Here is a 15,431-nt window from a genome sequence, read left to right as displayed (position 1 = left end):
GGATACATTTGTAGTCACTGGATTTCTACGTCTGGTATAATATATTTGCTTGCTATTGGGTTAGTGCAGTATTGTGGAGTCCCATGTGCTGATCTAAGGCCAGGTGGGTCAGGATTTGAGGAGGGCAAACATATTCAGAGAGTGAAGACAGAGCAGCCCCCCCCTGCCACCACACACACACACACACACACACACACACACACAAACACACACACACACACACACACACACACAGAATATAGTAATTGATTGGAAGATAATGTACATTGTCTGTCTCAATCATTGAGCCTTTCTATTTAAGTATCATTGATTCCATAGAATAATAATGTAACAGAAACTTAGGAATGATGTGTCTGACAACAAGAATAGTCTCAGACCTCACCTCAGTGTTTGTAGTTGACAGTGTGGACTCCCCAGTCCAGCAGAGAGCAGCTTCACCTCCTTGTCACCTAGATCATTATAACTGAGGTCCAGCTCTCTCAGGTTGCAGGAGTCTGAGCTGAGAGCTGAGGCCAACGCTTCACAGCATCTCTCTGTTAGGTGACATCCATTCAGCCTGAATGAGAAATACAAATAAATACATGCAGCCAAATGATCACTGTGGTGCATTATGATAAGAATTCATGAGTGAGACTTATACTTGCTTTCAACAGGGGAGCAAGCAACCTTGGTACATTTGTAGTCACTGGATTTCTAGGTCTGGTATAATGTATTTGCTAGCTATTAGGTTAGTGCAGTGTTGTGGAGTCCCATGAGCTGATCTAAGGCCAGGTGGGTCAGGATTTGAGGAGGGCAAACATATTCAGAGAGTGAAGACAGAGCAGCCTCCCACCACACACACACACACACACACACACACACACACACACAGACACACACAATATAGTAATTGATTGGAATATAATGTCCATTGTCTGTCTCAATTATTGAGCCTTTCTGTGAAAGTATCATTGATAACATAGAATGATAATGTAACAGACACTTAGGAATGATGTGTCTGACAACAAGAATAGTCTGAGACCTCACCTCAGTGTCTGAAGTTGACAGTGTGGACTCCCCATTCCAGCAGAGAGCAGTTTCACCCCCCCGTCACCTACATCATTATTACTGAGGTCCAGCTCTCTCAGGTGGCAGGAGTCTGAGCTGAGAGCTGAGGCCAACGCTTCACAGCATCTCTCTGTGAGGTCACATCCATTCAGCCTGAATGAGGAATAAATAAAATCATTAAGAATTGTTGATTCAAAGAAAAAGTAAAAAATGTACCTGTGTGATGTGTTCTCTCATTTCCAGTTGCTTGTCGCCGCACTTGATTAGCAAATAATTACATTTTCGTCCAAAACCTGTACATGGGCTGTTTTGGGATTTTAACATTTTACTAGAACATGTTTTCTAATAATTTGTTAATTGTTTTAAAGGCGAAATCAACATCTATCCATACTTTTCATGCCTTAAATGATGGATAGAGTGTTCAGTTCTAGATGAGTGGCGAGCTCCTGAAAACAGCAGTGTGAACTCACTGGCTAAAGAACTGACTCATTCCACTTTCACAAAAATAAAGCTGACAAACTCATTAGCTGAACTGTGAACACAGCCATCCATGTTATTATATATTCTACCTATGTTATTTGCTTAATGTCAGACAAAAAGTCTTCATTTGCTGCGGTGTGAGTATCTGTGGTCCCGCGAGTGGAATGCGATTGTCGTCAGGTTAAAAACAGAGTCGACATCAGGAGTGGATTTTTCCGAACCAGTTCCGACTGGAAAAGAATGACCAAAGCGAAAATCTGACTTCTTTCTAACTCATTATAGGGAGTCGAGACACAAAGCAACTGAACATGATGGAGCAAGTCACATATTTGTGTGTCAATAAAACATGAAAGATAAACATAAGTGTGCAATCAATTAATGAATGACTTTTGACCGTGTGATCAATAACTCAGTTTCTTCCATTTAATCCATAAATCATAATAAGTGATCACATACTCCATTCATAGCCCAAGTTTCAATGCAGTGTTTTGTCCATCTACTTACAGTGCCGTCTTAGAGGCTGTGACCACTGGCAGCAGCCTCAGAAGACCCTCTTCTGATCTGGAGTATTTCTTCAGGTCAAACACATCCAGCTCCTCTTCTGAAGTCAGCAACACAAAGACCAGAGCTGACAATTGTGCAAGTGAGAGTTGGGCTTTCGAGAGACGTCCTGAGGTCAGGTAGCTTTGGATCCCCTCCACTAGAGAATGGTCATTCATCTCATTCAGACAGTGGAACAGATTGATGCACCTCTCTGGAGAGGGATTCTCCCTGATTTTCTCCTTGATATACTTGACTGTTTCCTCATTGGTCTGTGAGCTGCTTCCTGTCTGTGTCAGAAGGCCTCGTAGGAGATTCTGATTGGACTCCAGTGAGAGGCCCAGGAGGAAGCGGAGGAACAGGTCCAAGTGACCATTCTCACTCTGTAAGGCCTGGTCCACTGCACTCTTGTGTAGGTTGATGATGGGGTTGATCAGTGGTGTGTCAATCTTTGGTTTGCGGCTGTGTGATGACTGTAGCTTCATGGATGAGGATTTCTGTTTGACCAGTGGATTCTCATTGCTGTGGTTGAATGTGAGGAACACATATAAAGCAGCTAGAAACTCCTGGATGCTCAGATGCACAAAGCTGAACACTTTGTGCAGCCCACACTCCTCTCTGAAGATCTCAGTGCACACTCCCGAGTACACTGTGGCTTTTGTGACATCAATGCCACACTCCCTCAGGTCTTCCTCATAGAAGATCAGATTGCCATTTTCCAGCTGATTGAAGGCCAGTTTTCCCAGTGACAGAATTAGTTCTTTATCCCACTGTGGATCTCTGTCATGGTCTCCAAGGTACTTCACATTCCTCTGTTTGGTTTGAAATACCAGGAAGTGTGTGTACATCTGTGTCAGAGTCTTGGGCATCTCTCCTTTCTCTGCTTCACCCAACAGTCTCTCTAGGGTAGTGGCTGAGAGCCAACAGAACACTGGAATGTGACACATGATGTGGAGGCTCCTTGATGACTTCATGTGTGTGTGGATTCTGCTGGCCAGGTTCTCATCACTGATTCTCTTCCTGAAGTACTCCTCCTTCTGTGGGTTGTTGAACCCTCGTACCTCTGTCACCTGGTCAACACACTCAGGAGGGATCTGATTGGCTGCTGCAGGTCGGGATGTTATCCAGAGGAGAGCAGAGTCAAGCAGATTCCCCTTGATGAGGTTTGTCAGCAGCACGTCCACTGGGGTTGACTCTGTGGCATTACAACATGTCTCGTTGTTCTGGAAGTCTAGAGGAAGTCGACACTCATCCAGACCATCAAAGATGAACAGAACTTTATACTTGTCGAAGTTGGAGATTCCTGATTCTTTTATTTCAATGAAGAAATGACCAAGAAGTTCATTCAAACTGCACTTCTTCTCTTTCATTAAATTCAGCTCCCGAAAAGGAAGTGGAAATATGAACTGGACATCCTGATTGGCTTTTCCTTCAGCCCAGTCCGTAATGAACTTCTGAGTAGAGACTGTTTTTCCAATGCCAGCGATTCCCTTTGTCAGCACATTTCTCATTGGTTTGTCTTGTCCAGGTAAAGGCTTGAAGATGTCGTTGCATTTGATTGGTGTCTCCTGTGTTGCTGGTCTCCTGGATGCTGTCTCAATTTGTCTGACCTCATGTTCGTTATTGACCTCTCCACTTCCACCCTCTGTGATGTAGACCTCTGTGTAGACCTTATCGAGAAGTATTTTGTTGCCTTGCTTTGCTATTCCCTCAAACACACACTGAAACTTCGTCTTCAGGGTGGACTTGAGTTCTTGTTGGCACACCACAGCAACCTCATCTGAATGACAAAACAATGAAAAAAATATTCCTGGCACACTTTAGATTAAGTTGACCCAATACCTGCAGTGACTGTAAAATATATATATATATATATATATATATATATATATATATATATATATGCCATTTAGCTGACACTTTTATCCAAAGCGACTTAAATTGCAGTGAGTGCATACATTTCAGTATATATGGTCCTAGCAGGAATCAAACCCACAATCTAAGCGTTGTTAAAGCCATGCTCTACCGACTGAGCCACAGAGGACCACATATTGTATTAATTAACAAGTTGTTATATAGTAATTAATTATTAATTAATTATATAGTAATTAATTACATAGTATGTAGTGTAGTTGAATGATATATTACTACACGTGTAGGAAAGAACAGTCCTTATTCCATCTGTGTTATAGGAAACTGTCCAAACCCATTACTATGCAATTATACAGAAACAACAAATCTTGATACTGGAGTAATTACAGAGAAACTAAGGTATAGAGGCAACATAATATAAAGAGTGACCAAATGGGGATATACATCATAATTACAGTTAGTGGTGTTTATATTTCCAAAAATATTTCAGGCCCAGTACCAAAACACATGAGATCTCTTACATTTCTCCAGTGTGTCAGCGATGTCCTTCTGGTTCATGTTCCTCAGGACATGCAGTGTGATCTTCAGAGCCCCTTCTCTGGCACTGCTCTCCTGCTTCTCTTCTTCTTCATCATCCACCACTTCCTCTTCCTCCCCCTGACTCTCAAAGCACTCTGGGTAGTCTTGAGAAATAAGCCTCTTGAACCTCTTCAGCTCATTTCTCAGTAAAGTGATGACATTGTCTTCAAGCAACTAGTGAGATAGACACGTGAGATAGACAATAATGGGCAAACCTTTACAGTAGAGAGACTAAATACAAAAAACACTTGACTTTGGCATGCAATTGAAATAAGAAAAAAATAACTTTTGTATGGGGATGACTTTGCCATCTTCAATGTCATACTTTCTATTTAGCTCACCCTGAATATGGAGGCCAGATCACTTTGACTCTGGACAGACTGACCACTGGGAATCTCTGACTCTGGTCTCTCCACTTGGTCACTGGGGATTCTGGGTAAAAACAAGAAATAAGCAGATGTCTTTATCCAGAGAAGTGTGAATGAGGCCCAGTTCCCCAAATAGAATAACTTAAGTGTGTATACCGCAAAACCTATTTCCTGGGTCAGATGAATATTACCAAAAACTAACATTGGTGGACGGTGTGGTCAGTCCAAATGAATATATCTGTATTGAAAGTAGCTTGTATGTTTTTAGTGGCCATCTCTCTCCAGGATCTGCTCTCCTCCTCTGTGGACAACCCTTCTAGTGAGTGTTGTAACACTGTCTGTTGCTACAGTTTGCATTAAACTACAGTATATCTACATTCCTGTGTCTAACATTTGCCTTTAATGATAAATTTGTGCTGAACTCCTAGAGCTGAAGATGATGTGATTTTAAGCTGTGCAATAAATGATTGTTGCATTGTGTGCGTTATTCCCATGCTCCCTCCTTGAAAGTAGAACCTGAGTTCATTATAGTTTCCTCGGAGGACCTCGTGAAACAAACAGGTGGCGTAGTCTAGCAGTTAGTTCATCACATCCCCCATGATACACCTACCCTTGTTTAGTAGTGATGGTTCCTTGTCTGAAGTCTATTGGTTCTTCCATAGACCAGTCACTCTTCATGGACACACAGCTGGGTACAGGTGAGGCTGGTCTCTCTTTCTGGACCCTGTCAAACAAAAAATTAATTCACATTAACTTACAGTCGACAGTGAACATCACATGTTCATGAGTGTGTATCTGTGTTGTCAGGATATGAGGAATAAACATCAAACTGACCTTTGACCAGAATGAGGAAGTCTTCCTCTGAAGTCTATTGGTTCTTCCATAGAGCTGTCACTCTTCATGGACACATAGCTGGGTACTGGTGAGGCTGGTCTCTCCTGCTGGACCCTGCATTACAAGGTGGAGTTGTGTTTTTAAATGTGCCTGTGGGGGGACATGCAGCGTTCGGCCTGTAGAGGGTGCTACAGGACCGTGGCCAAGGTGCGGAAGCGAGGCTTTGTCGCACACCTGTTGCAAATGAAGCTTTGTTAACGAATGGTTTAAGATGTGTGTGCCTCTGCTTTCAGAGAGCAGCGGCGAAAAGGTCAACGAGAAGGCTGAACAGCTAAAGACTGAATAGTTGACGAGGACTGGAAAAGGAACTACAAAAAAGAAGCAACATTCTAAATAAATGGGCTATCTTCCCTTATCACCACCAACTAGTCCGCCTCTATGTCTAGGACCCTGCTACAGTGCCATATGAGCTGAGCTTCTAGAGCCAGTTCCACAGGAGGGTGGCATTGTGAAGGACAGAGTGTTAATGAACCTGTCTTTGTTTCATTCAGGGGATCCCCATTACCATGGAGGGTTGGGGTGCGCTGGGAGGAGGAGAGTGGGGACGGTGTGGCCTGTCCAAATTAATATAACTGTATTGTGAATTGCTTTTGAATCATAAATATATTTTTTTGTATCCTCCCCAGATCTGTGCTTTGACACAATCCTATCTCGGAAGTCTACGGACAATTCCTGCGACCTCATGGCCTGGTTTTTGCTTTGACATGCACTGTCAACTGTGGGACCTTTTTTCTCCTGTTAAAAAAAAATAAATCTTCTTCTAGCATTGTGACTGCCTATGTCCCTAACCCCTAACCCTAACCCTAACCCTAACCCTAACCCTAATCCTAATCCTAACCCTAATCCTAACCCTAGTCTGACCATTGATTACTTTATCTTATGATGACTGATGGATAGATGATTCACTTACTTAAACAGATCTATTTACTGTAAGTCACTTTGGATAAAGGTGTCTGCTAAATGCCATAAATGTAAATGTAAAATGACCTCATATAGACAGGTATGTGCCGTCCCAAATCATGTCCAATCAGTTGAATTTACCACAGGTGGACTCCAGTCAAGTCATAGAAACATCTCAAGGATGATCAATAGAAACAATATGCACCTGAGCTCAATTTCGAGTGTCACGGCAAAGGGTTTGAATACTTATGTAAATGTGACATTTAATTTTTTTATTTTTAATAAATTCGCAAACATTTCTAAACACCTGTATTGTATTTGTCATTATGGGGTATTGTGTGTAGATTGATGAGGAAACAAATGAATTGAATCCATTTTAGAATCAGGCTGTAAAATGACAAAATGTGGAAAAAGTTAAGGGGTCTGAATACTTTCCGAATGCACTGTATCTGTATTGTCAGTAGCTTTTAGGTTTTTAGTGGCCATCTATCTCCAGGATCTGCTCTCCTCCTCCATGGACACGCCTTCTAGGGAGTGTTGTAACACTGTCTGTTGCTACAGTTTGCATTGAACTACAGCATATCTACATTCCTGTGTCTAACATTTGAAATTCTACCTTTAATGATTAATATGTGCTGAGCTCCTAGAATTGAAGATGATGTGATTAGAAGCTGTACAATAAATGAGTGTTGCATTGTGTGCGTTATTCCCATGCTCCCTCCTTGATAGTAGAACCTGAGGTCATTCTAGTTCCCTCCGAGGACCTCATGAAACAAACAGGTGGCGTAGTCTAGCAGTTAGTTCATCACATCCCCCATGATACACCTACCCTTGTTTAGTAGTGATGGTTCCTTGTCTGAAGTCTATTGGTTCTTCCATTGACCAGTCACTCTTCATGGACACACAGCTAGGTACAGGTGAGGCTGGTCTCTCTTTCTGGACCCTGTCAAACACAAAATGAATTCACATTAACTAACAGTCGACAGTGAACATCACATGTTCATGAGTATGTATCTGTGTTGTCAACATATGAGGAATAAACTTCAAACTAACCTTTGACCTGAATGAGGAAGTCTTCCTCTGAAGTCTATTGGTTCTTCCATAGAGCAGTCACTCTTCATGGACACACAGCTGGGTACAGGTGAGGCTGGTCTCTCCTGATGGACCCTGTATTACAAGATGGAGTTGTGTTTTTAAATGTGCTATATGAGCTGAGCATCTAGAGCCAGTTCCACAGGAGGGTGGCATTGTGAAGGACAGAGTGTTAATGAACCTGTCTTTGTTTCATTCAGGGGATCCCCATTACCATGGACGGTTGGGGTGCGCTGAGAGGAGGAGAGTGGGGACGGTGTGGCCTGTCCAAATTAATATAACTGTATTGTCAGTGGCTTTTAGGTTTTTAATGGCCATCTCCTTCCAGGAACTGCTCTCCTCCTCCGTGGACACACCTTCTAGTGAGTGTTGCAACACTGTATGTTGCTACAGAATGCATTGAACCACAGTATATCTACATTCTTGTGTCTAACACTAATCTGGTTATGAATGAAGTATCTATCATCATCATCATCATCATCATCATCATCATCATCAGTATCATCATTTTCATGATAAATGCCCTTCAGAGACTCTTCTCTTACCCCATGGCTTCAACCTCCCCAGAGAGACTCATTTTCGAGGCAGTGTTCCCCTCTTCTCTCTCCCCAGAGAGACTCATTTTAGAGGCAGTGGTCCCTTCCTCTCTCTCCTCTCCTCAAAGAACCTCCTGCTATAAACCCAATGAACACACACAGCACGTTAAAGGAGACCAAAGACCACACACACACACACACACACACACACACACACACACACACACACACATACACACACACACACTCACGCATGATTTTCATGCTGCAGGAAATAAACTTAAAAGGATGACCAAGGGGAAATTTGAAATTTGAAATTGATTGATTATTTGATTGATGATGTGATGTGGGACTCACTCAACAAGGTCTATGTAGAGTTCAAGAGTCACGGTTGTCTGCTGGTCCAGGACAAGGTCTCGGCAGGGTTCAAGAGTCACGGTTGTCTGCTGGTCCAGGACAAGGTCAATGTCTGGTCAGACAACTGGAATGTTGAGTAAAAAAATTCTGATGGGAAAAGTAAATCTTCAGCAACAGTTCTCTGTAACTGACTCGGTCAACGCCTCCCATTTGCTGTACAATGTGTAGTAGAGAGCTGCGTGTGTCGAGGAGGGCCACATCTCTCTCTCCTCTTCCTCCTGTGCCGGGCCGAGCTTCTCATTTCTACTCTGAGGAGGTGTGTACACCATATAGACTAGGATAGATTATCTGATTCATTGTCAGATATAGTTATAATATATATATATATATATATATATATATATATATATATATATATATATATATATATATAATGTATAATATTACAAAAAAAATGATATTTTTTTCATGAGCTGTCCCTTTAATGCAGTAAGAATGTCCAGTAGGCGTCAATCAAAGCTGTTTTCCATTTTAAACTAGCAGACGAAGCCAGCTCAGCCTGAATATGGAGGCCAGGTCAGTTTGACTCTGGACCGTAACTGTTAATATCAGATGATTCATCATAGTCATAGTACCCTCCCTTCCTGGTTAATAATCAACAACATGTACACTTACACAACTTTTACTGCTCAGTATTATAGCTCACACCACACTACACTACACTAAACTACACTACACTACACTACACTACACTACACTACACTACACTACACTATACTACACTACACAACACACCACACTAAAAAACTACACACCACACCACACCAAACACAACACAACACAACACTACACACCACACCAAACACAACACAACACAACACAACACAACACAACACAACACAACACACAACGCAACACAACAAACCACACTATACACTTTCTCCGTCTTTTTCTCTCTCTCCGTCTACCTCCCCCCCTCTCTCCCTCTACCTCCCACCCTCTCTCCCTACCTCCCTTCCTCTCTCCCTCCATCTTTCTCCCTCCCTCTCTACCTCCTTCACTCGCTCTCTCTCTCCCTCCCTCTCTCTTCTCCCCATCCAATCTCTTTCTCTCTCTCTTTTCCCTCTTTCTGTCTTTTTCTCTCTCTCCCCCCCTACCCTCCTCTCTCCCTCTATGTCCCACCCTCTCTCCCTCTCTCCCTACCTCCCTTCCTCCATCCCTCCCTCTTTCTCTCTCCCTCCCTCTCTCCCTCCCTACCTCCCTCTCTCCCTCCTTCACTCGCTCTCTTTCTCTCTTTCTCTCCCTCCCTCTCTCTCTCTCTCTCTCTCTCTATGTCACAATCTCTCTCTCTCTTTCTTTCACTCCCCTCCCTTTCCTCCTCTTGCTCTGGTTAATTATTAACAACAACATGTACACTTAAACAACTTTTACTACTCAGTATCATAGCTCACACCACACAACACAACACTACACACCACTACACACCACACAACACAACACTACACTACACTACACTACACTACACTACATACCACTACACACCACACAACACAACACACTAAAACACTACACAACACTACACTGCACAACACACACAACACTACGCACCACAACAATACAAACCACACTACAGAACACACAACAACAAACCACACCACACCACAACACTACACAGAACACACCACAACACAACACCACGAGTACACTTTTCCAGCAGAGCACACTCTTCCTGGTTAATGATCAACAAGAACCATAAACAGTTATATGATTTTTACTGCTCAGGATCACAGTTCACACAACACAACACTCACAGTGAACATTTCCATCACAGTTCAATCTTGTTAAATATGATGATTCATCAACAAGAGAGTTTCTCACGTTTCTCTTCTTCTGGCTTGTTTGTGGACACACGTTGGAGCTCATCCCTTAGCTGTTACACAGGAGAGTGTCCCTGCTCCGTGATTCCCAGTCACCCCTTAGAGACTTGGTACTCGACTCCTTAGTCTCCAACAGCAGCCATCGTCTCCAGAGTAAAGAGAAAACAGAGCTTTGCTGCCTAACTGATCATTCTGGTCCTTTTCGATTGGTCGTCTGCAGTTCTCCACTCTGTCTGTCAGTCAGGACTAAAGACAGTCTGATGGCTGCTGTCTGACTGAGAGGTTAGTCTGAGACTGAACTTCTCTACTGATGACAGACATGGAGGACAGATCAGGTGAGTTACCTGTCAATGTGTGACCATGGGAGGGGTGGGGCAAGATATTTCTTACCCAATGAAATGATTCTGTGTGTGAATAATTCTGAGGAGGTGTCAGGTTGCAGAAGGCAGGGAAACTGGCAGTCACTCAATTCTGTTATGTGATCAAGACGTAGCCTCACCCACCCACAGTTCTACTTCCTTATCACCCATCATGTAGCTTGGAGCACCAAGGGATCAGATCACAAAGTGGAAAAAAGGAAAACTATGGTGATTAACTACAGAAGCTTGAATGTTACAAGTAAAGGAAATCATCAATACAATCAATCACAGTTAAATCCTAACCCTAACCCTAACCCTAACCCAATTAATCACAGTTAAATATGTATCCAGTCCAGATCTCTGTCTCTGTCTCTGTGCTGAACCCTAACCCTGACCCTACCCCTAACCCTGACCCTGACCCTAACCCTAACCCTGACCCTAACTCTAACCCCGACCCTAATCCCCCTCCTCCCCCAGCTTCATTCTATTCTGTGAGCAAGGCATAGCCACACACACCCGCAGTTTTATCTGTCGTCCTACTTGTATCTGTAGTCCTAGTTGTATAGTTTGATCTGTAGTACTAGTTTGATATGTAGTCCTAGTTGTATAGTTTTATCTGTAGTCCTTGTTTGATCTGTAGTCCTAGTTGTATAGTTTGATCTGTAGTCCTAGTTTGATATGTAGTCCTAGTTGTATAGTTTTATCTGTAGTCCTTGTTTGATCTGTAGTCCTAGTTGTATAATTTGATCTGTAGTCCTAGTTTGATACGTAGTCCTAGTTGTATAGTTTGATCTGTAGTCCTTGTTTGATCTGTAGTCCTAGTTGTATAGTTTGATCTGTAGTCCTAGTTTGATATGTAGTCCTAGTTGTATAGTTTTATCTGTAGTCCTTGTTTGATCTGTAGTCCTAGTTGTATAATTTGATCTGTAGTCCTAGTTTGATATGTAGTCCTAGTTGTATAGTTTGATCTGTAGTCCTAGTTGTATAGTTTAATCTGTAGTCCTAGTTTCTCCATGTAACTTGGAGCACCAAGGGATCAGTTCATAAAGTGGAAAAAAGGAAAACTATGGTGATTAACTAAAGAAGCTTGAAAATACAATTTGATCAGTTTGATTTGTAGTTCTAGTTGTATAGTTTTATCTGTAGTCCTACTTGTATCTGTAGTCCTAGTATTATAGTTTGATCTGTAGTCCTAGTTTGATCTGTAGTCCTAGTTGTATAGTTTTATCTGCAGTCCCAGTTTTATCTGTAGACCTAGTTTTATCTGTAGTCCTAGTATTCTGGGTATGTTTGTCTCTGGCAGGGACTGGGGAGTTTCTCAGGGTCAAGAGAAAATTATGAAATTGGCTGAGTTGGTCGTGACATCCTAATCCACACAGTGTGGAATTGATTCCGATGTAAATCAGAGACTCTATGAAAACAAAGATATTAATTCCAAAATTACTTGAACTCAATTAAACTTATTGAGTGAATTGTTGATGACATTTTAGCATTTTAGCTCATTTTAAGAGTGTCATAGCAAAGGGTCTGAATACTTCTGTACATAAGAGATTTCTGTATTTAAATTGTAATAAATTTACTGAAATTTCAAAAAACGTGTTTTTGCTTTGTCATTCTGGGGTATTGCGTGTGGATTGATGGCAAATTAATTTAATTCAATTCATTTTAAATTGAGTCAAAAACACAACAAAATGTGGAGAAAGTGAAGGGGTCTGAACATTTTCCGAAGGCGCTGTTGATCGAAAGATTGACTGTGCAGGGCCGAGCTTCTCCTTTCTACTCTGAGGAGGTCTGTACACCATATAGACTAGGGTAGATTCTCTGATTCTTTGTCAGATAGAGATATATACATATACATATATATACATATATATGTATATAAAAAATATAATATAATATTAAAAAAAAATTAGATTGTTTTTTTTGTGAGCTATCCCTTTAATGCAGTAAGAATGTCCAGTAGACGTCAATCAAAGCTATTTTCCATTTTAAACTCACAAATGAAGCCAGCTCAGCCTGAATATGGAGGCCAGGTGAGTTTGACTCTGGACCATAACTGTTAATATCAGATGATACATCATAGTCATAGTACCCTCCCTTCCTGGTTAATAATCAACAACAACATGTACACTTAAATAATGTTTACTGCTCAGTATCATAGCTCACACCACACAACACTACATTACACACCACTACACACACAACACTACACTACACAACACACTAAAACACTACATAACGCAACACAACACAACACAACACACAACACTAAAACACGACACAACACAACCCACACAACACACCACAACACAACACAACTCAACACACAACGCAACACAACAAACCACCCTATACACTTTATCTGTCTTTTTCTCTCTCTCCCTCTACCTCCCACCCTCTCTCCCTACCTCCCTTCCTCTCTCCCTCCCTCTTTCTCCCTCCCTCCCTACCTCCCTCTCTCCCTCCTTCACTCACTCTCTCTCTCTCGTTCTCTCTCCCTCCCTCCCTCTCTCCCTCCCTACCTCTTCTCCCCATCCAATCTCTTTCTCTCTCTCTTTCCCTCTTTCTGTCTTTTTCTCTCTCTCCCTCCCTACTCACCTCTCTCCCTCTACCTCCCACCCTCTCTCCCTCTCTCCCTACCTCCCTTCCTCTCTCCCTCCCTCTTTCTCTCTCCCTCCCTCTCTCCCTCCCTACCTCCCTCTCTCCTTCTTTCACTCGCTCTCTCTCTCTCTTTCTCTCCCTCCCTCTCTCTGTCTCTCTCTCTCTCTCTCTGTCACAATCTCTCTCTCTCTTTCTTTCACTCCCCTCCCTTTCCTCCTCTTGCTCTGGTTAATTATTAACAACAACATGTTCACTTACACAACTTTTACTGCTCAGTGTCATAGCTCACACCGCACAACACTACACTACACAACACTACACGGCATTACACTACAGTACACTACACTACACAACACAACACAACACCACACTACACACCACAACACACCACACCACACAACACAACACACTAAAACACTACACAACACACACAACACTACGCACCACAACACTACAAACCACACTACAGAACACACAACAACACAACACACCACACCACACCACACCACAACACTACACAGAACACAACACAACACCACAAGTACACTTTTCCAGCAGAGCACACTCTCCCTGGTTAATGATCAACAAGAACCATAAACAGTCATATGATTTTAACTGCTCAGGATTACAGTTCACAGAACACAACACTCACAGTGAACATTTCCATCACAGTTCAGTCTTGTTAAATATGATGATTCATCAACAAGAGAGTTTCTCACGTTTCTCTTCTTCTGGCTTGGTTGTAGACACACGTTGGAGCTCATCCCTTAGCTGTTACACAGGAGAGTGTCCCTGCTCCGTGATTCCCAGTCACCCCTTAGAGACTTGGTACTCGACTCCTTAGTCTCCAACAGCAGCCATCGTCTCCAGAGTAAAGAGAAAACAGAGCTTTGCTGCCTAACTGATCATTCTGCTCCTTTTAGATTGGTCGTCTGCAGTTCTCCACTCTGTCTGTCAGTCAGGACTAAAGACAGTCTGATGGCTGCTGTCTGACTGAGAGGTTAGTCTGAGACTGAACTTCTCTACTGATGACAGACACGGAGGACAGATCAGGTGAGTTACCTGTCAATGTGTGACCATGGGAGGGGTGGGGCAAGATATTTCTTATCCAATGAAATGATCGTGTGTGTGAGTAATTCTGAGGAGGTGTCAGGTTGCAGAAGGCAGGGAAACTGGCAGTCACTCAATTCTGTTATGTGATCAAGACGTAGCCTCACCCACCCACAGTTCTACTTCCTTATCACCCATAATGTAGCTTGGAGCACCAAGGGATCAGATCATAAAGTGGAAAAAAGGAAAACTATGGTGATTAACTAAAGAAGCTTGAAAATACAATTTGATCAGCTTGATTTGTAGTTCTAGTTTTATAGTTTTATCTGCAGTCCTGGTTTTATAGTTTTATCTGTAGTCCTACTTGCATCTGTAGTCCTAATATTATAGTTTGATCTGTAGTCCTGGTATTCTGGGTATGTTTGTCTCTGGCAGGGACTGGGGAGTTTGTCAGGGTCAAGAGAAAATCATGAAATTTGTCGTGACATCCTAATCCACACAGTGTGGAATTGATTCCGATGCAAATCAGAGACACTATAAAAACGAAGATATTTATTCCAAAATGACTTGAACTCAATTCAACTTATTGAGTGAATTGTTGATTTTTGCATTTTAGCTCATTTTAAGAGTGTCATAGCAAAGGGTCTGAATACTTCTGTACATGAGGGATTTCTGTATTTAAATTTTAATAAATTCACAGAAATTTCAAAAAACGCCTCATGGGCATATAACCGGTCTGTATGAGCCAGAATTCTTGTTGGTTTGTAAGGGATCAAATACTTATTTCCTTCGATCAAATGCAAATTAATTTATAACTTTATATAATGTGTTTTTTCTGGACTTCTTTGTTGATATTCTGTCTCTATTTGTTGAAATAAA

At 42.1% G+C, this 15,431-nt stretch overlaps 1 protein-coding gene across 5 annotated transcripts in view; it reads right to left on the bottom strand.

Moving 5' to 3' along the window:
* The window catches only part of LOC310823895 (uncharacterized protein), a 34,939-nt gene that overhangs the window by 5,121 nt on the left and 14,387 nt on the right, over positions 1-15,431 (bottom strand). For 3 of the 5 annotated variants that reach the window (XM_083696833.1, XM_083696830.1, XM_083696831.1), the window contains 11 exons: positions 8,666-8,812; positions 8,318-8,445; positions 7,734-7,847; positions 7,510-7,623; positions 5,721-5,834; positions 5,497-5,610; positions 4,860-4,950; positions 4,461-4,692; positions 2,032-3,847; positions 1,027-1,200; positions 383-556 (listed from right to left, as the gene is read on the bottom strand). In XM_083696833.1, coding sequence (XP_083552959.1) covers positions 383-556; positions 1,027-1,200; positions 2,032-3,847; positions 4,461-4,692; positions 4,860-4,950; positions 5,497-5,610; positions 5,721-5,834; positions 7,510-7,623; positions 7,734-7,847; positions 8,318-8,394 — 3,020 coding nt within the window. In that variant the 5' untranslated portion in view covers positions 8,395-8,445; positions 8,666-8,812. Of the gene's footprint in view, positions 1-382; positions 557-1,026; positions 1,201-2,031; positions 3,848-4,460; positions 4,693-4,859; positions 4,951-5,496; positions 5,611-5,720; positions 5,835-7,509; positions 7,624-7,733; positions 7,848-8,317; positions 8,446-8,665; positions 8,813-10,543; positions 10,682-15,431 lie in introns of those variants that run through there. The other 2 variants (XM_083696832.1, XM_083696834.1) reach the window with 2 other exon arrangements.

This window comes from Argentina silus, assembly GCF_951799395.1.
Source record: "Argentina silus genome assembly, chromosome: Y".
In the NCBI taxonomy this organism is placed as follows: Eukaryota; Metazoa; Chordata; class Actinopteri; order Argentiniformes; family Argentinidae; genus Argentina; species Argentina silus.
Note: the sequence above shows the minus strand (reverse complement) of the source record. Positions and strands in the feature narration are given on the sequence as shown.